Source organism: Theropithecus gelada, chromosome 8, assembly GCF_003255815.1.
Source record: "Theropithecus gelada isolate Dixy chromosome 8, Tgel_1.0, whole genome shotgun sequence".
NCBI classification, from domain to species: Eukaryota; Metazoa; Chordata; class Mammalia; order Primates; family Cercopithecidae; genus Theropithecus; species Theropithecus gelada.
The window spans coordinates 114,810,058-114,835,911 of record NC_037676.1 but is presented as its reverse complement, the minus strand read 5'-3'; the positions used below and the strand labels follow the sequence as shown (position 1 = coordinate 114,835,911).

The 25,854-nt window shown below is 34.5% G+C and overlaps 1 protein-coding gene across 1 annotated transcript in view; it reads left to right on the top strand.

Annotated features, from left to right (window-relative positions):
- CSMD3 (CUB and Sushi multiple domains 3) overlaps positions 1 to 25,854 on the top strand; it is a 1,234,679-nt gene that overhangs the window by 778,491 nt on the left and 430,334 nt on the right. Inside the window, exons 14-16 of the mRNA XM_025394338.1 lie at positions 12,117 to 12,299; positions 16,749 to 17,075; positions 19,845 to 20,039. Coding sequence (XP_025250123.1) covers positions 12,117 to 12,299; positions 16,749 to 17,075; positions 19,845 to 20,039 — 705 coding nt within the window. The remainder of the gene's footprint in view (positions 1 to 12,116; positions 12,300 to 16,748; positions 17,076 to 19,844; positions 20,040 to 25,854) is intronic.

Genomic DNA, 25,854 nt, shown 5'->3' with positions numbered 1-25,854 from the left:
TAAAGATGTTCTTTTCTTCCTAGGATATCTTTCTCATGGGAAATTTCTTGGCTTGTTTTTAGGTAAAAGAGAGGAGGTCAGAAAGTTCTGTATCTGCTGTTTCTCAAGTGCCTTCATCTCAAAATAAATAATATTTTGGGGTAGCATGTCTTGAACTACTTCAGCAGCCATAGTTCCTACCCCAGTTCTTTGTACACAGTATATGCTCTGTAAATATTGAACTGAAGTGAACTGATCATACATTAAAGTTGATGAGACTAGCCTTAACATTTCCTTAACTAAACCACTTATAATCATCAAGAAGTGTGGATTTTTAAAATTCATTCCCACTATATCCCATTAACTTGTTTTGGACATGAAATAAATTTATAAGCTAGGGAGCTATTACATTAGAGCATTAGTTCTTGATTTTGGAATTGTCACATTGTGGAGCATTTCAAAGTGTTATGAGGTTTCAGGAAATATATTACTACTAATAAATAATGTTTGAAGTACCTACATTTGTAAATTATGTATTTCATTTTAATTAAGCTAGAGAACAATTAGTCTTATCCATAAAAATAAGCTTAATCGCACACTCTTGTATTTCAATGTGTTCTCTTGAGGGAGAGAGAGAAACACAGAGAGAGACAGAGTGAGAGAGAGAGGATGGAGCTACTATTAAGCAGAGTCTTGCATAAAACCCCCGGAAACTCACAGCCAGAAAAATTTCTGATAATCATTGGGTTGCAGCAAAATGCTACATAATCCAAATGCATAGATCCCATACCTATGAAGACTGGCCAACTCCTTGTCTGTCCACAGACATTTTGTGCAGTTCCTCTAGCCATCCTGTAAATTTGTGATCTAAGAACTGAGTTGACAATATAAATGGCTTGTCATAAATACTCAGTACAACCATAAAAACAACTTCACATTAATGGTATTTCAAGTAACTTTATATTTAGAGTCAAAGAAAAGCATAGTTTTTATCACAGTTAAAGAGTTCCGATTTCTGTTAAACATATTGAAGTATTCTTGTTGGGCTTGGTGGTTCGTGCCTGTAATCCCAGCTACTTAGGAGTTGAGGTGGGGGGATCATTGAGGTGAGGAGTCTGAAACCAAGTCTGAGCAACATAGTGAGAGCCTGTTTCTAAAAAAGAGAGAGAGAAAGAGAGAGAGAGATAATTAAATATGTATTTTTTAGAGTGTCTCCATTTGCTGTATCTCAAAAGAGTGCATGATTTAACTACTAGCTGCAGATGTTATATATTAGCTCTGTGTAAAATGGAAACCCTTGTCCCAGGGCATACTTGCTGCTATTCTAAATTTTGCATATTTTTATTAAATTGTTGTACCCAATCTGAGGCATTTTAAATGTCAGTGTTTACATTAGGATTGTAAAACACTTCACACATTTATTTATTATTGTAAATAAGTCTTTTAATGCTTTCTGTGGGCAGTTATAGATTTCCTCCTCAAAACCTCTCTAAATATTGACTATAGTCTCGTTTGTCTGAGATGCTTGAAGGTGAGACATGGTTTAACTCACAAGGTCTTTTCTAGCTGCATGATTCTATATTTCACAACCTTTTTGTAAACCCGTTGTTGAGCTAATGAGATTCCCAAAAGGCTTCTTAACATTAAGAATCAGCAAAACTGCAAGTTTTACAGATCACTTTCTTTTAACCTACACAGTTTCTCTGTGAAGTATTTGAATTATAGTGTCAACTGTTGTCAAGTCAGAGATTGATCAATGAGTAGTTCTATGTCACTTTAAGGCCAGATGTTACTCTTTAGCTGGAAATCTGATTGAATTTAAAATTAGGGTTTATTACTTTAGCCATCAAGGATCAAAGTTACTTGGTCACTTTGAAAAGTGTTGAAAAAGTCCTGTTTCTACAAATTTTAGCCACTGCCATTTAAACTTATATTTCCAATATTGCTCTGAATTCACTGCATGAGAGCATTCTGACTGCTCTGCTTTTATTTCCTCTGACCTCCCATTCTAATTTATTTCAGCACCTCTTCCCCTGCTTCTGATTTCTTTGCCTGCACAGCAGGGAAGAAAAAGAAAAGAGCAGAATCATGTGCTACTCTCTATGGGTGCTAACCTCTGACCCTGGGGATGGATCCTCCCTTTGTTTCTTCCATTTAGTTGTGGATGATGCACAGATATTGAGCTGACAGTGGAGGCCACATGTATTAAAGAAATTCCAACCTCATTTTCTATTCTGAAATACATAATTATTATCACAAAATCAAGTACCAGTAGGATGCAAACTAAATTTTTGTGTGTGTTGAATTGATATTTCAATAGTAAGTTATATTGTATCAGTAAAAAACCCTGCAGGAAACAAATGGCACATTCATACTGGGTGTGTGGGGGTAAAGCTTAAGGAAACTAACAAAGGATTGTACCATATCTCTGGCTATTGACAGCAGGGAGCCACTAGTAGCTTCAGGAATGATAACCACAGCTTGGAGGACAGCGGTATGGAGTGGGCTGCCATACATAAGTGTGGTTTTCACTAATGGGACACAGCCATCACATAGCGATCAGGCAAAGAAGGAACTGGGGGAAATACCCTAATTCACTCTCCTCCTGACTTCCTCACCCCACTGTCCTACCAAAGTCCTGCTCGCTGCCTGATAACTCTGTTCTCTTACCCACAGAAAGCCTGATAGCACAGGGTCCTGGCTATCGTGGGACCATGTGGATCAGAGTTTACCTGGAAGTGGGAAAGAAGTGCAAAACCCGAGCAGAGAAGGGACAGAATGGCTTTCGTGGGTAAACAGAAGATATCCAACACTCATATCTTTAAATTTCAAGACAACTATACAATTTAAATCATTCAAAAGACATAGCTGAAATATGTATTGCCCTATGATTTTCTCTAACTATGAGATTTTGTGATTGTTTATATTGTTTATTAAGAGGACCATATACTTTTATATGTTCTTGATTGCCTTCCTTCCTTCCTTCTTTATACATTCCACAACTGTTTCTTGAATATTAGGCTCTGAGAGAGGGTATAGTGCTTAAGAACTCATATCCTAGAATCACACTGACTGTATTCAAAAGCCAGCTCTGCCACTTACAATTTGTGTGTCTTTAGACAAATCCTTTAACTTTTGGGGTCCTCATGGGTCTGTGTCAGGATTAAATGTAACAGCTTAGAACCGTGTGATACATAAATTATATGTAAGTGTTTAGACACTTGGGATACAAAGTAAAAAAAATAAATAAAAAGATGAGTAAATCAATAATTATAATAAAATACTTGGACCAATATAGGTATGTCCAAGGCCTATAGAAGCCCAAAGAAAAGAGCAATTAACAGTGCTCACAAGCTCAGGGCACTCATTATGGAGGATGTATAGTTTGACCTTAAGAAATAATTAGGAATTTCTTCATGTTTTATCCACTCAGAGAATGCCTTCTTTTCAGGCAGAGAAGATGTCATGCCTCAGGGCACAGAGGCTGAAAGGGAAAGACAAGTACTTCAACATGTCTGACCCTTAGGTTACTTATGAGAAAATGATGGCAGACAGGACTGGAGAGGTAGGAAAGGCTGAGATCATGAAGGGCCCTCTATGGTAAGGAAGTTGAAGAGATCTAAATAGTTCCCAAATTACCTTCAGAGTGTGCAAGGGTGGAACTAGTGGGCCAAAGGAGTAGAGACAAAAAAGTTTCCTAAAATTAATATGACCATTCTTTCCCTTTCAACACTGGACTCAGGGAATCCTTTCCTTTCCCTCATTTTTCCCAGCACCTAGCTTACAATGTCTCATTCCATTCTTTCTCTCGATTATCATGGGACAATAGAAAAGAGTGTGGGCATTGAAATCAGGTAGATGTTGGGTAGAATCTCAGTTGAGCTATTTCTACATATATAACTGTGGTCAGCTTCTCCAAACTTCTTTTTTTTTTTTTTCCATCCATTAATGGGAAATAATGGTGACTGGCTAATAGCATTGCAATAAAAATTACATGAGTTAAAATGATTATAGTATTCAGCAATCCCCTTTTCAAAAATAATCAATAATGTCAGCTAATATTCTTATCTTCCTGGAAATTACATCCATGTTTCAATCTTAAGGTACTCTAATCCCCTACCGTGTCTACCAATTTGTTTGCCAGTGGTCACTCACTTGTCTTAGCTTTGATTCCCTAGAAAACATAGTTGAAGCAAAGATTATAAACTAATACTTTATTGAGGAGCTTGGGAGGTGTATTTCTAAGACAGCAAGAAAGAGGGGGAAAATTATATAAACAGAGTAATTGGAGAATCAAATATAAGGTGGTACATTACTCAGCTGAATGTTTAATTATGTGAGCCATGTGGACCAGTTGTGATTTAGAACCACCTGTTTTGGGAGAGGAAGGGTTAACAATTTATCTACCGGTCTCCTTCCTATCTCTTCTCTTACTTCTTGATGGTCAAATTTCATCTCTCAGGCTTTAAATTCTCCACAATTTGATGCTGTTATCCACCACTGTGGGAAGATTCCTGTGTTCCTGTGGAGTCAAATCTGGGTACTGGAGCTGCTATAGTTTATGTTGCAATTGACAAGAAAAAGGCAACTGTTACCATGGTTGTTCTGTCCTTAAGCCTTCATGAGTCTGAGGCAACTGGTAACATTAGAAGAGGAGCCAATCGAAGTGATCATGAGTGTCACTTCTGTCATATTCTCTTCATTAAAATCCAGGCAAAAATACTGGCTAATAATCAAAAAGGGGGGAATTTGACTTTACCTTTTGTTTTTTTGCTTTTGTTTGTTTGTTTGTTTTTGAGATGGAGGTCTGCTCTTGTTGCCCAGGCTGGCATGTAGTGACACGATCTCTACTCATTACAACCTCTGCCTCCTGGGTTCAAGCGATTTTCCAGCCTCAGCCTCCCAAGTAGCTGGAATTACAGGCTCCTGCCACCATGCCTGGCTAAGTTTTGTACTTTTAGTAGAAACAGGGTTTCTCCATGTTGGCCAGGCTGCTCTCAACCTCCTGACCTCAGGTGATCCACCTGCCTTGGCCTATCAAAGTGCTGGGATTACAGGCATGAGCCACCACGCCCGGCCAACTCTACCTTTTGATAGAAGCATCAAAGAATTTGCAGACGTGTTTTAAAACCACTATGGAATGATTTGAGAACAAGTTGCAAACATAATAGCCCATCACTCCCAAATATTCAGTTTGAATTGACCCAAAACAAAAAACTCCTTTATGTAACCACAAAACAACCATACAAGTTAGAAAATCAACATTAATAAAACGCTTCCAAACAAATTAATAAACCCCATCCAAATTTCACTAACTACACACACACATGCATGTGAGCACGTGCGCACACACATACATGTATGTTTTTCATTTCTTGTCCAGGATTCAACTCAAGAACCTGCATTGCATTGTTGTCATGTCTCTTTAATTTCCTTCAATCTGGATGAGTTCCTCAATGTTTCCCTATCTGTTATGACCTTGATAGCTCTTTTATTTTGTGATATATCCCTCAATCTAGTTCCATACAATCTTTTCCCATACCCAGACATAGGCCACACATTCTTGACAGGGGTACCACAAAAATGATGCTTGTCCTCTCAGTACATCACACCAGGATGCAAACAATGTCAATATATCCCAATATATGCCCTATGTGGTCATTGATCACCTAGTAAAATGGGTTTCTTCCAGGATTTTTCATGAGAACATCACCAATTTCACCTTTGTGATTTATATGTATTTCACAAGAGAGGTAATATCTTATTTTTTATCAAACATCCAGCCAAGAATCCACAACCACTGTGATGGTTGCCAAATATTAGTTTTCTTTTTTTTCCCCACTTATTCGGTATTTATTAACTGTCCCTCTATATGGAGAAAATGTTTTCCCTTTGTCCCATTTATTTATTTATATCAATAGGAATGAATGCATTCAAATTTTATTCAATGTGTTGTACTCTGCCATTATCATTGTTTGATGGTTAAATTGCACCAGAATAGCCAGTGGAGCTTCTTCAAACTGGCCTCTATGTCCTTTTGATATGTCCCCATCATCATTCTTTAAGTACGCCCCGCTTTTCTGGCACAACAGGGTATTCCAGCCTCACTTATCCTTTTCCTTGTCCATCGCCTAAAATCAGCCTCCCCGGTTTCCTTTAGTGAAGAATGGTATGTAGACACCAACATCTGGGTACTTGATGTACTTGTTTCTATAGAGCTTTATTGCTTTTAGGACTCTCAGTGGATGTGGCTAGAAAATATGTGCACATATATATGTAAATATATGTGTATGCATGACATATGTATGTATATGCACCCATTCATATCTAGTTATATTCATATTTTAAACTTGAGTTCACACCATTTTTTAACATTTCATTTTAACCTCTTAGGATTCTTTGTAGTCTTTTCTCTTTCTACATTTGTAAATGCTCTTTTTGATAGTGAGAAGTCTGTCTATCCTTACCGTCAATGTTTCTGATTCTCACCCTTCTTCATATCTACTTAACCTCCCAACCTTACCAGCTGCCTTTTTAGCCTCACGTCTACTTCTCTGGCCCTCATCCATGATACCACCTACTTGACCCTGCCATCTCCTCAACCTCTGGTGCCACCGTCACTGCCACCTAACTCTACCCATTGCACTTTGAAAGAAAAGGGAAGAAAAAGGCTTTATACCTTTTCTGATACTGTTCTCTCTATTTGGGATACTTTTTCCTTCTTTTGTCTTTTTTAGTCTACTCAGTGAGTTAACTCTGAAAATAACTTCAGGGTTACCTCTTCTGTGTAGTCTTTACCTCTTTTCCAATCTCCAACTCCAAGGAGACTTAGCTAATACCTCCTTTGTGCCTTCAGTTAAGAACAGGGGCTACATTTTATTTGTCTTTATATCCTTAGTACCTTATTTTATTTTTTATAAATATTAGAAACTAAGTAAAAGTTTTATAAATGAATAACTAGTGAATGAAAAGTCTTCCACAATAGCATGGTGATTAAGACTTTATACAAATCTCAATTTACGAGATTTGGGTGGAGAGACAAAGCCTAACCGTATCACTGCTGCACAGGAAAAAAATCCAAAAGCAGTGGTACATAATAGGTGCGTGTTTACTTTACTTACTGTGTATTGTTTCCAGTCTATGTTAGAGAGTATTTACAGCTTCATTACATTTAAAACATATTCTTAATTTTAAAGAATGTTGTATTAATGGAGCAAAGAAAAAAATGTGGTTTCAAATAGATTAACACTCACTCTCAACACAAACCCAAAGATAATAGAAAGTGTATTTAAAAATATAATGATGCCTAAGAATGAAAAGATAAAATTTATAATTGTTTTGAGGCTGTAGGGTATTCCCAAGATAAAAAAGTGTAAATAAACATGAAAATAAATGGTTGTTATCATTGTGTTTTCTTGCTCAAACATAAGTTTTGTTCTCCCCTAAACTACTTCCTCCTGCATCTTTTCATCATAGGCATAACAACCATTATGATTCACTGTATAAATTTTGAAATATGCTGCATTAGAAGAAAGTTCACTGTGCTACTCTTTAAATACACTTATCATTAAATCCAAGGAAACACAGTAAAAAAGCAATAAGAAAATATTTTTAAATAATTAGAGTAGGTACCCTCACAAAATTAAGGGGAGAAATTGTATTCATGAATAAAAAAAGAAGAAGACTATGAAGCAATAAGAAATAACAATGATTAAAATCATTAAATATTTAGGAAATGACAACAAGATTTTTCAATATTTAAGGTAATCTGTAATTAAATAAAACAAAACAGTGAATTAGTAAACTGAAGTTTATAATATATAAATGTATATGTGTGTATATGTGTATTTTTTATATAAATATGGAATTATTGAATTCTTCTAGAATGCAAAATAGGGAATCTTTACAAATGAGAAGTTGAAAGGTTGAGCAACATGAAGGCTAAATTTCTAATTTTCAACATTCAATGTGAACAAGTTTCAGAAAGATGAGGACATATAATAAACAACATTTTAAAGGAAATAATGCTAACAATTTCCTAGAATTGAAAAAAGAAAAAGTTACAAGGTATTTGACAGAAGTAATCTATTGAGCACTTAGTAGAAAAAATAGACTTAAAAATGAGTATATTTAAAAACAGCAAGTCTGAGAAGGAATCCTAGCTCTTAAAAGAATGGAGAAGAGACAGATTAATTATGAAAATTAAAATCAATTTGGTATCATATTTCTTATCAGGAATACTAGATGGATAAAAGACTAGAGGAAAATATCTTTAAAATGCTGAGGGCAAATCATTTTGAATTAAAATTTTATAACTTACCCACTATTAGTCAATAGTGAGGGCAAAATAAAGACATTTTCAGATGAAGAAGGATCTATTCTTTCTTTCTTTTTTTTTTTTTTTTTTTGAGACGGAGTCTCGCTCTGTCGCCCAGGCTGGAGTGCAGTGGCGCGATCTCGGCTCACTGCAAGCTCCGCCTCCCGGGCTTACGCCATTCTCCTGCCTCAGCCTCCCAAGTAGCTGGGACCACAGGATCTATTCTTTCAATAACAGAAACAAGTTTTAGAAGAAGGTATAAGAGTAATAAACTGTGAACCTAGCAATAGTATCACCCCCCCAATCACCTAGCACTTTAACATAACTATTTCCTGTTTAATCTTTTCTTTCACTGAACTGTATATCACATTCTAAAATAAGACGTTATTTGTTTATTATTATTATTATTATTTTATTATTATTATTATTTTTTGAGACAGAGTCTCACTGTGTTGCCCAGGCTGGAGTGCAGTGGTGCAATCTCGGCTCACTGCAAGCCCCGCCTCCCGGGTTCACGCCATTCTCCTGCCTCAGCCTCCGGAGTAGCTGGGACTACAGGCTCCCACCACCATGCCCAGCTAATTTTTTTTTTTTTTTTCAGTAGAGACGGGGTTTCACCCCATTAGCCAGGATGGTCTCGATCTCCTGACCCCGTGATCCGTCCGCCTCAGCCTCCCAAAGTGCTGGGATTACAGGCGTGAGCCACCGCGCCTGGACTGTTTATTGTTTATAGTTTGCAAATTTCCAATGGAATACATGCTTTCAGAGAGAGAGATCTTTGTTTATTTATTGATGTATCCTAGACACCTAGAACATCATCTGACACATGTAAATACAGTAGTCCCACCTTGTTCATAAGGATATGATTCAATAGCCCCAATGGGTGCTTTAAACCACAAATGGTCCTGAACTTTATACAGGCTATTATTTTCTATAGATAGATAGATAGATAGATAGATAGAATAAAGATTAATTTGTAAATTAGACACAGCTTGATAACAATAATTAAAAATAAAATAGAACAATTATAATAATATACTGTCATAAAAGTTATGTGAATGTGCTCTCTGTCTCTCTCAAAATAATTCACTGTACTATACTTACCTATTTTTGGACCACAGTTGATCTCAGGTAACTGAAACCATAGAAAGCAAAATGCAGATAAAGAGGAACTGGTGTGTAAGATGATCAACTGTTGCATAAACTAAATAACTGAACGATGCTTTAAAATATGTGAAATGAATTTGATTCAACTATTAAAGAGTGTTGTCGAATTCATACTTGGAACTTTAACAGGCTTCTTTAAGAAGTTGTTGGAGCCAGTAGACATTGAAGGCATAAATAATTTCAATTTGATTAATATAACAAATTGAAATGAATATATTTCATTTATTTATCCACTGCAAGACCTTGATATACATATACAGAATACTAAAGAAACAATGTTAGAAAGCAACAACAAAATGATAGCTCAACCCATAAATTTTAAAACACTCAGAAATTATTTATGAGTTACAAAGTAAACCAAAACACAAACTACAAACTTCTCACAAGTGAACAATAAAATCTCTTCATATCAATTTAGAGCTAAATTTGTTTTATTTTTTAATAAATGAGAAAGACTGAAAATACACTAAAAAAAAGTTCTAAGATTTCAACTCAGGAAAACAGAAAAAAAGAGCAGCAATATAATCCAAAAGAAAACTGAAGATGGAATCCAAAAATATAAAAAGAAAAGATGTTTAAATTAAAATAAAAACAATAGAATTTGCCAGGCACGGTGACTCACACCTGTAATCCCAGCGCTTAGAGAGACCAAGGAGGGTGAATGACTTGAGTTCAGGAGTTCGAGACCAGCCTGGCCAACATCGTGAAACCCAGTCTCCACTAAAAATACAGAAACTAGTTGGGCATGGTGGCATGAGCGCCTGTAGTCCCAGGAAGCTGAGGCAGGAGAATCTCTTGAACCTGGGAGGCAGAGGTTACAATGAGCCGAGATCAAGCCACTGCACTTCAGCCTGGGTGAGAGAGTAAGAGACTCTGGTAAAAAAAAAAAAAAAAAAAAAAAAAAGCCAGAATTTATCAACAGCAAACACTGGTTCTTTAAGCTGACTAATAAATTTGACAACCTTTTGTAAATATGAAGAAAGAAAACCAGAAAGTAAATACTAGTAGCATTAGAAGTGAGAAATAATTATGGCATATTTGTAATGGAGATGTTAAAAAATCTTGTAACAGAATTCTGCTATGACTAAACTACCAGCAAACCTTGAAAAATGTCACTTCCCTAAGGTTCATGGGTTGCCAATATTGGTCCAAAACCCTTTCCAAGAAACAAACAAAAGAAAAAACAAACAACCACAAAAAAACCACTTAAATAGGAAAATAACCTTAGAGGCACATAAAATGGTAGTCACATTACTACCAAACTCATCCATGCAATACTCCAATATTTTTTCTTATAAAAATTAACCTAAAGACTAGTAAAATGTGGAAAATTACTAGTATCTTCTCTTGATATTAAAACTAGGTAGGAAGAGCAGAAGAAAAAAATTATAGACTAATGTCCCTGATAGATAAAAAAGTCTAAGAAATATAAAATCAAATCCAGTTTTTTAAATAAATCATCAAAAGCACATATGATTTCTGCTAAGCATACAAGGATGTTCAAAAGTGTCTCTAAAACATATTGTTTGGTTAAAACGGAGAAAGAAAATAATATTGACAGTATAATAAAAGTTAAAGTATGATATACATGAAACAATACTGCATAGTTTTTGTGAAGATAATTTTTAGGTTTCTATAATGTTACATAACAGATATGTCTGCATGGAATTATACATCTTGAAAACAGAACTGGAAAGATACACGTTAAATTGGTGCTAGTGGGTAACAGAGGAGCTAGGAATGTGATGATATTGGAGTGTCAGGAGAGACTATAACTTTATCTTAAAGTTACATTCTTTAAATTTGTATTTATTTTTACTTGTTACTATTATTTGTCTGAAGACAACTGTATTACTAAGATTTTATGTGACTTATAAGCCAAATCAACCACCACAATAATTTCCTGCTAACATTCATAGTTAAACAGTGATGATCCCAGATATTTGAAGTTTCTTTGGATGCACTTCAAAGGTTGTTTTAATGGTGTTAAAATATTGTTTTCGATCTCTTTCAATTGATCCAAGAAACATTTATTAAGGAACATAGCTGAGTATTTTGGAATTCAAACCTGATTGCTTCCTTTGAGTAGATTTATTTTGGCCGGGGAGTCTAGTTGGGGAAATAATTCAACCAACAAGTACCAGATTGAGGAACAAATCCTAGGTGACAGGTATTCATCGATTTCTGTAGGAGTATAGACACAGAGAATGTTCCCTCATGTCCTGGTCATGATTCAAAGATTTACTATATCCTGTAGAAATTATAAGAATAAGAAAAGTCTTTGGAATTTGAGGGAAATATACATTTATGTCTAGGTGTGTGTACATTTATGTGTATATGTCATACAAAGAGAAAATCTGAGATCTTATCATAGTTTTTGTTAAGTACATGGCCTCTGGCCACCTCATTAGCTCTGATAACCTCAGATTCTTCATCTACAAAAAGAAAGATATATACTAATTATTCTCTAAAGATCATTTATCCAATCATGCCTATCAGAGTGGCAAAAAAAATAATAATAAGATTGGAGAATATATTTATTTTTTGATCTGAAATATCTCCACAACAAAGAGCATATATCTACCTAACTTGTATAATGGGTATCATATGCCTGCAACCCTTGGAAGGTGACTTTTATCTTCTATTTTTCCAGAAATTGAGAAAGAAAGTTGTGGTGATCCTGGTACACCCTTATATGGAATTAGAGAAGGCGATGGATTTTCTAATCGTGATGTTTTAAGGTTTGAATGCCAGTTTGGGTTTGAATTAATTGGAGAGAAATCCATTGTTTGTCAAGAGAATAACCAATGGTCTGCAAACATACCCATCTGTATCTGTGAGTACCAAATGCTTTGCTCCCAGACAGCATATGTTACCCTGTCCTTGCATATAATTGCTTTTGTAATTAATTGCAAAGAGCTGCAACCGTGCAATTATTTTTGGATGAGTAGCACTTTGTGATACTATCTTTAACAAGTGTGCTTATGCCAAATTATAAATTTTATTACAGATTTAAATAAAGTTAACATAGTTCACTTGGTAATGGCAAAATATATATTACCTGTGTTCTTACAACATTTTATTTCATGGCATTTTATACTTTCTAGATAGCATACTTCTTATGGAAATTATACATCTGAATGAATTCTAATAGACTCATTTATTTTAATAAGATAGTATAAGTTTATTTGCAATCAAAAACATTAAAATATTTAAAGCTTATATTTTATGTATAATGCACTAATTTATTTTTGCTTGTAGATGTTAACACTAATGCATGAGGTGACTTTTTTTATATTGCATAGGACACAATTCATTAACATTAATGATATACAATATGCTTGGATTAAAATAGTGTATTCAAATACATTAAGATATTGCAGTTTAACTACAGTAAAGGCCGGGCGCGGTGGCTCAAGCCTGTAATCCCAGCACTTTGGGAGGCCGAGGCGGGCGGATCATGAGGTCAGGAGATCGAGACCATCCTGGCTAACATGGTGAAACCCCGTCTCTACTAAAAATACAAAAAACTAGCCGGGCGTGGTGGCGGGCGCCTTTAGTCCCAGCTACTCGGAGGCTGAGGCAGGAGAATGGCCTGAACCTGGGAGGCGGAGCTTGCAGTGAGCCGAGATCGCGCCACTGCACTCCAGCCTGGGTGACACAGCGCGAGACTCCGTCTCAAAAAAAAAAAAAAAAAAAAAAAAAAAAAAAAAAAAAACTACAGTAAAAGTATAATTTGTATTGTCTATTCATGTACTTGGTGGGCTCAATTAAATACTGTCTTCGTTACATTAAAATGAAGTGGATATTTTTAGAATCTGGCAGAAATTTCCCTAATAACAGTATATTGTGTTTGCTCTTCAGGAAGTCTAGAAGAGGAAAAGTGCACAGGTTCCCTTCACAGACTCTTTTTGTTTTAGTTCTTATCTTTAACCAAGGTCACTTGGTGAAGTTCTTGTAAGAGAAGAAAACATATTAGGAGGATCTGATTCGATTTACTAAAGCTTAGTAATACTTCAAAATACTTTTGTTGAAAGTTTTTAATTCTAGGTGTTCTTCTAGGAGGACAACGTTGACTTAATACTGGAGAATCCATTAATGTAATATATCACATCAAAAATAAAAATATTTTAAGAACATTTTAATAGACTCCAAAATGCATTTAGTGAAAATATTGAAAATTTTGCTGACTAAAACCAATTTTTAAAACATTCTTGAATACTAGGAAGCATTTTTTACTATTTTAAAATTAAGTCTAATATCCTGATATGTGATAAAAATGTAGCAATTAATAATGTTTTATATACCAGTAATAGCTAACTTGAAAATACATTTAAAAGAGAATGTATTCAGAAAAAACAATTATAAAATACATATAAATAATCTTCATATATTTCAAATAACTCATACAAAAAAATTATAAAACTTTACAAGAAAAGAAAATTTTATGGGAACAAAATACAGATAGAAGCCATGTTCCTGAATGATAAACTAATATATCAAATACATGAGTTATACAGAAATTGCTTTTAATTTTAGTCAAAATTCTAACATAGTTTTTCTGGGAACTTGGCGTACTGCATTGACATATAGCTAAGTAAAAATCAGGTAGGAGTAGATACAAGAATTTTGTAAAAGCAAAGTGCTTCTGTGGATGCTAAATTATCATACTAAGTTATGAGTATGGTACCGACAAATTGTAACACACTTGGCAAAGGGAAGTTACATAAAAACTGCATCTGATATAATTAAGAATTTAAAGTATGATATAAGCATCTATCTATCTGATAACAGAGATTAAAGTGGTGTCTTTGGTTAGCTCTTGCTCCAAGTGGGGATCATTCAGATCAGGAGATGACAAACCGACTGTGGGCCAAATCCATCCTCCTGCCTGGATTTTTAAGTAAAGTTTTACTGGAATATAACCAAACACTTTCATTTACTGATTGTGCATAGCTGCCTTCCAGCGACAATTGCAGAATTAAATAGTTGCAAAGGAGATCGTATGGTTTGCAAAGCCAAAGCATTTATTACCTACTCCTTTACAGAAAAAGATTGCCAATCCTTCATTTAGATAGGAGTTATAGGATCAAATTATTTCAGGACCCAGGCAGGAAAGAGTGTGAAGAGGGAATAGGAGTAAGCATGTGTGCACCCATTTTGGAAGTGGTAGGAAACTGGGGTGCCTTAACTTTTCAGGATAAGTTAGAATAAAAGATGTTTTTCCCTTAAATATGAAATATGATGATTTTTTGATGCGATTTCAAATTTTTATGGGGGCAGAAGAAAAAAAAAATCAAGCCGAACACATCTGCAATCTGAAGTCAATCAATGCAAGCTTTAGTTTAACTCATAAAATTATGCAGAAAAAATAGATTTAAAGTGCAAAATATTTTTGAATGATAAAATGGTAAAAGTTATATAGAGAGATTATCTATCGGTAGATGCAGCTATACCTGTGGTTTCATATTTGTGTAGATAAAGAAATAGATATTGGTGTAATGTCTGAATGTTAATAAAATATATGACCCTAAAAGATTGTAAGAAATGCAAACAATTATTTCAATATTCAAATTAAAAATAATGTATGCCAAAATATTAAAATAAAATAATGAGAAACTTTTATGCATATTATAAAGAGATCATAATCTTAAATGATTAGATTTATGAGCAGATAATTTTTAAAAAGATAATAAAAATGTCTAATAAAAGTAAGAAATCTTCAACTTCTCTAGTAGTCAATAAATGCAAGTTAAGACAATGAGTTATCACTTTTCTTTTCAATAGAGGAAAAGGAAAATAATCACAATATTTTATACTGGTACAGGTGTTATATTCTTTGATATTTCCATTATTTTTCAATAATGTTGAAATAAATTTTTAAATCAGAAATTTAGCAAAATGTTTTGAGACTAAAATTCATATCCTTTGTCATACTAAGTACTTTTTTTTGAAAATGTATACCAAAGAAATAATGAACAAAAAAACCTTTCTTCAAGAATATAGTCAGTGTTATTTATATTGCAAAAATTTTTAAATACAATTTTAAATGTCAAACACTAGAAGAAAAGTTAATCTTCATATGTCCATATAAATTAATGGGGTGAGAGTTTTAACTAATAACTATAAATTTTGCTTAAAAACTTGACTTGAAAATCTCACATATTAAGTATAAGGAAAACATAATTTAGTACAAAATATAGGAAATTCAATTTTTAAAAAAATATGTAATAAAAGGCCAGGCTTGGTAGCTCATGCCTGTAATCCCAGCACTTTGGGAGGCCGAGGTGGGTGGATCACTTGAGGACAGGGGTTCGAGACCAGCCTGACCAACATGACGAAACCCCATCTCTAATAAAAATACAAAAATTAGCTGGGCGTGACGGGCGTGCCTGTAATCCCAGCTACTAGGGAAGCTGAGGTGGGAGAATGGCTTGAACCCGGAAGGTGGAGGTTGCAGTGATCCTAGATGGCGCCATTGCACTCCAGCCTGCGCGACAAAATGAGACTCTGTCTCTGAAAACAAACAAACAAAATGTAATGAAAACTTTGGAAGATAATATATCGACACTTAAACTTTGATTTTCTTTGAGTAGTATATCATTTTCTTTTCTGTTTCTTTATTTTTCCTCTGCTTTCTAAATGTTCTATGTGAACTTTCAAATCAGATGTTTTAAAAGTTAAAAAACTGGAGGAGAAAGACGACTTCATTTTAGTGTGATGCAAGAGCTCTCATTTAGTTCTTCAGGTTTTAGCCACTAATAATGTCTGTTATAGAAGTTAATTTATCTCTTTATTTGTGTGGTAAACTATCAGAGCATCCACTGCCACCATAGAAATGAAACTCACACATTGATAACCACTACCTTGAGTATTTTCTGAGCCACCGGATTCTTGTTCTGTTAATATCCACTTAATAATATTTGTCTTCAATCATTTCAAGAACCTTATTCCTTTCTATGGGAACTTCCATATATTTCTTCATTTTTTAAACACTGAAATGAACACTTTGCACAGTCTAACATAAGCAAGATATGTGTCAAAAAATTGCTATTATTCCAATTATATTTTTGTGCATTAAAGGTAGAGCCTTAAGTTTATCCAAAGTACTAGTTGCCTTTTTCAATATGTAAAAATGGTAACCTTTTTGTTCTGTTTTATAATTTACATAATTTAATATTATCTTATTATACTGCTAATTATCATAATTGTAGAATATGAGAAAATAAGGTGAAATATTATTTTTGAATATTTATCATATTTTATAATCTTCCTATTTCACCAGTTCCCTGCCTCTCTAACTTTACTGCACCAATGGGAACAGTTCTTTCTCCTGATTACCCAGAAGGGTATGGAAATAATTTAAATTGCATCTGGACGATAATCTCTGATCCAGGGAGCCGGATACATCTTTCTTTCAATGATTTTGATCTGGAATCCCAGTTTGATTTCCTTGCTGTGAAAGATGGTGACTCTCCAGATTCCCCAATTCTTGGAACCTTTACTGGGGCTGAGGTGCCTTCCCATCTTACTAGTAATAGTCACATACTGCGATTAGAATTTCAGGCTGACCACTCTATGTCAGGACGTGGCTTTAACATCACTTACAACAGTAAGTTTCTGTTTCTGTTTTTTTCCCATATAATATATTTCTATAAATTTGAGTTGAAAAGTGATCATGCATGTTGGTTCTCTTGTTTCCTAGTTAAGAAAATTTGTAAAAGCTGTAAATCTCATTGTGCCAAAGTTGATCATTTCTTCCTTCATTTCCAATCACATTTTACTCCTTATTACTATTATTATGATTATTAATACATTTCTTTCTTTGTGAGAGGTCCAATATCAAGGAAATATGTTTCAAATATTATTTTTCTGTAAGACAATATATTTATAATTGTTATATCAGCCAACATATTTATATCTTAGCATAAACTCAAACCTATTATAGATCACGTACTTTGCTATTTGTATGCAACGTGAAAGAGAAATAGAGTTTCCCTTGAAGATATTCATGCACCAATAGATGTTAAACAACTAATAATGGCATAGAATTAAAATTCCAAAGAAGAAATCACGTGACTACAGTAGCATCATAGAAAAGGAAGTAATGACCTTTGGATCTTAGTTTTGTTTTAGGTTTTATAACTGAGCCACAATACTCACATTAGTAAAACCACAGTGGATTGCTATAAAGAATAAATTAGATGATGCATGTGAATAATTTAGCACAAAGTACATATTACCTAGTAAAAGCTTAATAAACATTAGCCATTATTGTTTAGTTGGTTTTTGAACTATAATCTTGACATTTTGTGTTACTGTGTGAGATGTTGAATATTATTTATCTGCAAAAATGTTTATAATTCTAGAAAAAAGATGAATCACATAAAAAAGAAAAAATTTTAGTAGATTAATAATACATACTAATGCCTCTGTTTGCAAATATTATACCTGAAACCATAGAATACTAGTAATTTTTATTGCTTTTCCTTGAAGCTTTTACACTGTGTCAGACCAATTGGATGAGTTAATATTTAAGTGTCACATAATAATAGGATTTAGTTTCCAGCTCTTCCTGTTGCTTTATAGAAAGAATTTCACACCTCACTCCCATCCTCACCTATTCAATGTTAAGCTTTGGCAGGTAGTAACGAAGTATAGTTGTTGTATTTTCAAAGCGACACTAGTGGTGAATAGTGTAACTGTAAGTTGTAAACATGTAATTGCCTATTATCAAAGTTAAATTAGCGGTGAAGTGTGTCATAGAAACTTGTTGTATAAAAAGACTGCTTTATCTGAGAATCTTTTAAAAATATTTTATGTACATGTCTAAAGATAGATACGTATATGCATCTATCTATCTGTAATTTTTATTTTGTCTTAAATAAACAATATTATTACCTTTAATGTTGATAGTTTTTCAGGGTATTATGGAACTAGTTTTCCCTGTTCCTGGTTCTGTTCTATAGTAAATAATCAATAATGTGAAATTTATTTTATTTAATGCTTACTAATCAGATTCATTTTTTCTGAAAAAATGTCAATCAGGTACTCTATATTAGAGTCGCACTGCTTAATTAAAATTGAGTTTTTAAAATTACAAAATAAAATAATAATTGGAAATATGTATACATACAAAACATATTTTATGTATTCTAAAACTTACCTTAATATTATTTTGCACTGTTTCATTCAAAATAAGGAGAACAGATAGTAAAATTATACAATTTATAACCAGCATCAAAGTGATGATTAGTGAGAAAATATAAAATAACTGCCTGTACTAATGCAGTATAAATATAATAAATTATAAGCATCTCATAAAATATATTTTACACATTTAGACTTTGCTACTTTAAATATTATTCCATTTATATTATAATACATTAAAATTTTATAATATACAATTGGTCACCCAGATGAACACAGAGAAAAATTTGGATTGTTCATGTAATCTATAATCTATGAAAAATTCAAATAAACACATTTTTATTATACTCCTGCCCTTTGCTGTAATTTAGCCAAATATAAACTGTGAGAGAAACAAGGTAGAATAAGATAGTGGCCCTGAACTCAAGAACTCATGTTCTCCTGAGAGATATGAGACAGATAACCGAAGATACAATAGGTTGTTGAGAAAAAATTAAAAACCAGTCCAGGGAATACATTTCAATCCTATCAAGTCCTATTTCTATGACCTTAGGCAAGCGACTTAACTTTTCCTAAGTCTAACATTACTCTTTTGAATAGATGGCAATACTTTCCTCATCTAAATATTAAATGAGATAATAACATATCACAGTGCCTAGAACATGATAATTGCAAAAGAATTAACTCTCTTCCCTTTTCACAGATGGCAGAAAATAAATGTCATGGAAAATTATTTTTAAAAATTGTAAAACTTTCATACTAGATTGAGACATTTCACTTTATTTCTCACTGTGAAACTCACTCTCTCTCTATTTCCAGTTGGAAATACACAAAAATAAAGAAAAATTTCTGAAGGGGTTTGGTCAATTGCTTTGCATTTTAATTAGTTGAAATTCTGACCAGCTTATACTGGAAATATTTGCATATTCTTAGCTAGTCTCATGGTCTCCAGAAATAAGCAGAAATAATTCTATTTTGAAATTTTATAATTTTAGAGTATAATTCGTATTTTAAAAAATCACATTTATTGTACATCACAGGCAAACAAGTATGGTCAGAGGAGAACCTCAAATTTAAAGCAAATAAATAAAAACTTGTGTAGAAATAAACACAACCTTTTAAAACATCTCTCTCTCTCTCTCTTTTTTTTTTTTTTTAACCCAAAATATAGAAAGATCTCTCTCTGGCTAATGTTGTATGTGTGTATTTTTCTTTGCATATTATTCTAAAGCATTTGGACATAATGAATGCCCTGATCCTGGAATACCAATCAATGCACGGCGGTTTGGGGACAACTTTCAATTAGGAAGTTCAATTTCAGTAATTTGTGAAGAAGGATTTATTAAAACCCAGGGAACAGAAACAATTACATGTATTCTGATGGATGGAAAAGTAATGTGGAGTGGACCAATTCCAAAATGTGGAGGTAAGTGTAGTGTGGAGTGAGAAGTAGAACCTCATCATCATTATGCACAAGAAACCGCAACAGGAAACACATTATCCTACCAGGACTGTCATAATCATTACCTTAAAACATTTCTTTGTATTCTATATTAAACATATGTTGTTCAGGAAATTACACTTTTAATTTTTCATATTGAAATAAATTTTTAGAAATCTTTTAGAAGCTTTCTTTTAAAAAAAGCTCTTATTAAAAGATACACATTAATAAATGGTAAATATTGGTCACATGTGTAAACCCTCTTTAGTATACTTCAAAGTTATAGTTTAATACACTTTATAGTTTCCATTCATTTTTTTCTTGGTATTTTAGTTATTCATGGTACACACTAATTTTCAAAAATGTGTTAATAATAATCAATTATCATAAAAATTATCATAAATACATTTATGCTAAAACAGTCATTTATTTAAAATATATGATTTTTGAAAGCATCTTTTGCTAATCTTTTTCAGTTTTTATTTTTCCAATTAAATGTATTTAACAAGGTTCAGGGCATATGTGTGTGTGTGTGTGTGTTTGTGTGTGATATATGTATGATCTTTGGATTTATTATTATTATTATTATTATTATTTTTAAACCGATTCTCACTCTGTTGCCCAGACTGGAGTGCAAAGGCGCAATCTCAGCTCACTGCAACCTCTGCCTCCTAGGTTCAAGCAATTCTCCTGCCTCAGTCTCCAGAGTAGATGGGATTACAGGTGCTTGCCACCGTGCCTGGCTAATTTTTTGTATTTTTAGTAGAGACACGGTTTTACCATGTTGGCCAGGCTAGTCTCAAACTCTTGGTATCAAGTGATCTGCCTGCCTTAGCCTCCCAAAGTGCTGGGATTACAGGAATGAGCCACTGTGCCTGACCTGTTTTTGTATATATACACTCATATAAAATCTCAAATTATGTTAGTAAGAAGGAAGGATGATCATAATTAAAAATAAAACACATCAATTATACAGTATATAAATTTAGGATCTACTGAAATGAGGCACCTTTATTTAGATTTGCCATAGGAGAGTTAACATTCTAAGTTTTAATTTCTCCTTCCACTATAGTATCTAATAATACATATCTATTTTATTAAAAAGATATAAATGTGCTGGGCACGGTGGCTCACGCCTGTAATCCCAGCACTTTAAGAGGCCGAGGCGGGTGGATCAAGAGGTCAGGAGATCGAGACCATCCTGGCCAACGTGGCAAAACCCCGTCTCTACTAAAATACAAAAAAAAAAAAAATTAGCTGGGCTTGGTGGCACGCGCCTGTAGCCACAGCTACTCAGGATGCTGAGACAGGGGAATCACTTGAAACTGGGAGGCGGAGCTTGCAGTGAGCCGAGATTGTGCCATCGCACTCCAGCCTGGCGATAGAGCGAGACTCCCACTAAAAAAAAAAAAAAAAAAGAAAAGAAAAAAAGAAAAAGGAAAAAAAAGATTTTAAATGAACTTTTACTAAGAAATAGATGAACTATAACTGTATAACACTCTTTAGTAGATTGCCATATGGTAATTGATTATTTTAAAAGTAGTTTCTTTTTCTTATTTTCCAAGTTTTTCTTCTTACCTGTCTGCAAACTGACTAGCTGGTAAATTAAGAATATTTAATACGTAGTTTTCCAAAGTATAGCAGATGTAATTGAAGCATTACCTATATATTGCTGACTTTCATTGGATTGAACATTTTCATAATGTCTCATAATGAAGTAATCCCAGACCATGTAATTATGTTTTCCTAGTGGCCTCTTCAATTAACACTTTTCTCCTTTTTACTTCTAATTGCTTTCTCATTTGTAATATCGGGGGACAGAACACGATGACTTTAGTGTTCCTTTTCAAACTTCAAATAGTACGAGTTCAGCAGGGGCTACTCTGTCAATAATTATGACTATGATGTTATTTTAAAAACATAGTGGATTTGCATAATAATGGACTAAGGTAAAAAGGGAAAATGGATTGTATGGATAGTAATACTTCGTTTTTCCATCATTCATTTTGCCGGAGCTCACCCATTCTTTTAACATAGTTTTTGATCCAGCCTTGGGGAACCAGTAAGAAAAATCTACATTAGCATTTTTGTTTGTTTGTTTTGAGACAGAGTTTTGCTCTTGTCGCCCAGGCTGGAGAGCAGTGGCACCATCTCTGCTCACTGCAACCTCCGCCGCCTGGGTTCAAGAGATTCTTGTGCCTCAGACTCCTGAGAAGCTGGGCCTATAGGTGCGCACCACCATGCCCGTCTAATTTTTTTGTATACTTAGTAGAAACTGGGTTTCTCCATGTTGGCCAGGCTGGTCTTGAACTACTGACCTCAAGTGATCCGCCTGCCTCGGCCTCCCAAAGTGCTGGGATCACAAGCGTGAGCCACTGCTCCCTGTAGCCACACATTAGTATTTGAAGGAATAGTAGGAAATGGGAGAAAAGTGTGTTTCAGGCAAAAGGAATAGAGCCAGTTCAGTGTGACTGCAGTGGAGGACAGAGTGGGTTGGATCTGATGAAAGACTAGAGAAGTCCAGAGCATTAGACCCTTTGTAAATAATGCTAAGTAGCCCCAAAGTTACCCTGGGGCTGATCGGACGCCATTGCAGCTGGGAAATGACATTGTCTGAGCCTCAACCTCCCCTGCACTGAAATTTGTTTTAAATCTCAGTGGACACATACAGAGACCACTTCTAGGTAATTTTTGAATTTTGTTGGATCCTCGTTTGCCTAATTTGGGTATTGGTTTCAGAGTTGCTTGGTGCCTAGCTTCATGGTGGAGATAAAAGTAAATAGTAATATCAATCAATAATTTAATTGATTGATTAATTAGATAGAGCAATTTCAGGGAGATTTTTACTATCTGTGAAAAACAGCTGGAAACCATCATTCTTAGCAAACTATCACAAGAACAGAAAACCAAACACCGCATGTTCTCACTCATAGGTGGGAACTGAACAATGAGATCACTTGGACTCGGGAAGGGGAACATCACACACCGGGGCCTATCATGGGGTGGGGGGAGGGGGGAGGGATTGCATTGGGAGTTATACCTGATGTAAATGACGAGTTGATGGGTGCTGACGAGTTGATGGGTGCAGCACACCAACATGGCACAAGTATACATATGTAACAAACCTGCACGTTATGCACATGTACCCTAGAACTTAAAGTATAATAATAATAACAAATAAAAAAGAAAAAAGAAAAAAGAAAAAAAGAAAAAAAAGAAAAAGAAAAACAAATGGCATTTAACTTTTAAAAATAAATAAGATAAAATATTCAGAACTGACTTGACAAAGGCCAATAAGCCCTCCGCACATCCCAAAGAGAACCTTTATGAAGTTTCTGACGGACACGAATTGTTTTTCTCTATGTGTGAGTGAAATTACACACAATTGGCTCACCTGCCTGTTTGTGGATCCAGTAGCAAGGTGGAAACATCACTAAGGATGAGGTTGGAACCAAGGAAGGCAGAACTGGAGTGGGCCAGAAGCAATCTTAGGGTGGCCTTTGCCAGGTTACTACTCTATCCCAAACCACCCTCTGAGCCAGTTTCCACCCAAAAAAGCAGACTGTTGTCAACTCTATAACTAACTCAGGTGGGTTTGATTTCTTAGCCTCTAATTAAGATTTGTATTGATTTCCTTTGGTTTTGCCGAAATTCTACTTAGGTACTAATAATGAAAGTCTGAGACTAGCTGAGGAAATCTTATTTTTATTTTTCCTAAATTAAAAAAAAAAAAAACCCTTCCCCATCGCCCCACCATTCCTGAAACTTCCAGAGCCACTCCCACTTACATAGAGAGCTATGGTTGGGAGCCTACTTCTCCTGTCTCCTTTTTTCTCTAGACAGTCTGTATTTTCAAAGATAAAAATTTGCCTATTATTTATTATAGTTCATCTTTGGGGCACTATCACAGCCTCCAACATTTACAAATGTTAGCAAATGTTAACATGCTTAACATTTTAGTTGAAACTTTTAAATCATCATAATATTAAACATTTCAAATAGAATAACTTTTTAAATGTACATGTTTGCATTTTCTGGTTAAAACAACTAAATTTCTTCTTCTATTTTATTCTCTTCAAAATCAAATTCATTGTTAAAAGTTATGTATGTATATGGATTGCTGTGTATTAAAATTGGAAGGTAGAACATTTTGTTTGAATCAGAACTTACAGAACAATGGAAGTCAGTATAAAATGTTTTTGTTCGAAAACTCAGAGCTTCAATCCACTTAAAGATTACCACCATCCCCAACTCCTTTGTATCATAAGTGTCTAAAAGTTTAGGCATATTGGCAAATTTGTGATCCACCAATGTCAATCAGTCCTCAAACTGATGAATCAATCAGTCCCTAAAACTTTGGGAAATCTTTGAGAATAGTTAAAGAAACTTTCATCTGCCATAGTCCGTGAATAAGGATTGTCAGACCAAAAGGGAGAAATATCATAATATGTTGCAGATTTATGATCCCACATTTCAGGTAACTTAAATATAATTATTTAACATAATTTGGTTATACATTTTATTCACTGACCTGAAGTTCAACACTGATGCATTAACTATAAGGATAGATTGGGACTTTCTGAAAATTTCAACTCATTTCTCTAGAACGAATTTTCTCCATAAAGAAGAAAGATTAGTTGCCTTTTAAGGCCTTATGAGCTTTCAGTTCTGCTAATGGAAAACAAAATACATTACTGTAATCAGCATTGCAGTTATTTCACACTGAATTCCACAAACTGTCATCTTAACTTGGTTTAATAGCAGGCAATGACTCCTTCACCGACACTGAGACAGTAGCCTGAATATATCTGGCTCTCCCTAGGGCCAGTCTCTTCATGGCATCTTCTTCAAAGAAACATTCTAAAGCCCTGAAGAACTGCGTAGACGATTGTTGTAGACCTCCTTTAATGAGTTGACCCGGGATTTTCATAATGTATCACACAGAAAGCTTTCTAAAAATCCTCTTCCTCTCTCTTCACCAGTGTCCCACTCATAGCAGCTGCTTAAACTACTGTCCTCCCTTCACAACACAGCTTCCCTCACGATCATTTATTTTACTATTCTGCACAGTCCAGGCCCTTTTTGGATATCTTGTGAGCCTCCTCACTAAGTTCAGCCCTCTTCAAGTACAGTTTTCTCGCTTCCTTCTTGGAATTGCTTTTTTTCATACCCTAAATCTACCTTTTTATTTCTTGTAATATTATCAGAATTTCAGGGGCCTCTGAGGACATCATAAAGCTCATCTGTATCATAACCTTCAAAGTTCTTTCTACCAGCCTAAGTGCAAGGAAGTTTGGAAATGGGACAAAACATAATTGTATTTCTTTTTTTTTTTTTTTGAGATGGAGTTTCGCTCTTGTTGCCCAGGCTGGAGTACAATGGTGCAATCTTGGCTCAGCGGCGGAACCTCCGCTTCCCGGGTTCTAGCAATTTCCTGCCTCAGCCTCCCAAGTAGCTGGGATAACAGGCATGCACCAGCATGCCCACCTAATTTTTTTGTATTTTTAGTAGAGACGGGATTTCACAATGTTGGTCAGGCTGGTCTTGAACTCCCGACCTTAGTTGATCCGCCCACTTCGACCTCCCGAAGTGCTGGGATTACAGGTGTGAGCCACCACACTCGGCCAAATTTCAATTTTATTTCTCCACTTAAGCATGTGTATGTGTGTCTCCTGAAATATGAGTAAGGCAGTCCATTTTATTTTCTTTTTTTGAGATGGAGTCTCAGACTCTGTCACCCAGACTCGCGTGCAGTGGCGCAATTTTGTTTTTTTTGTTTTTTGTTTTTTTTTTTTTTTTT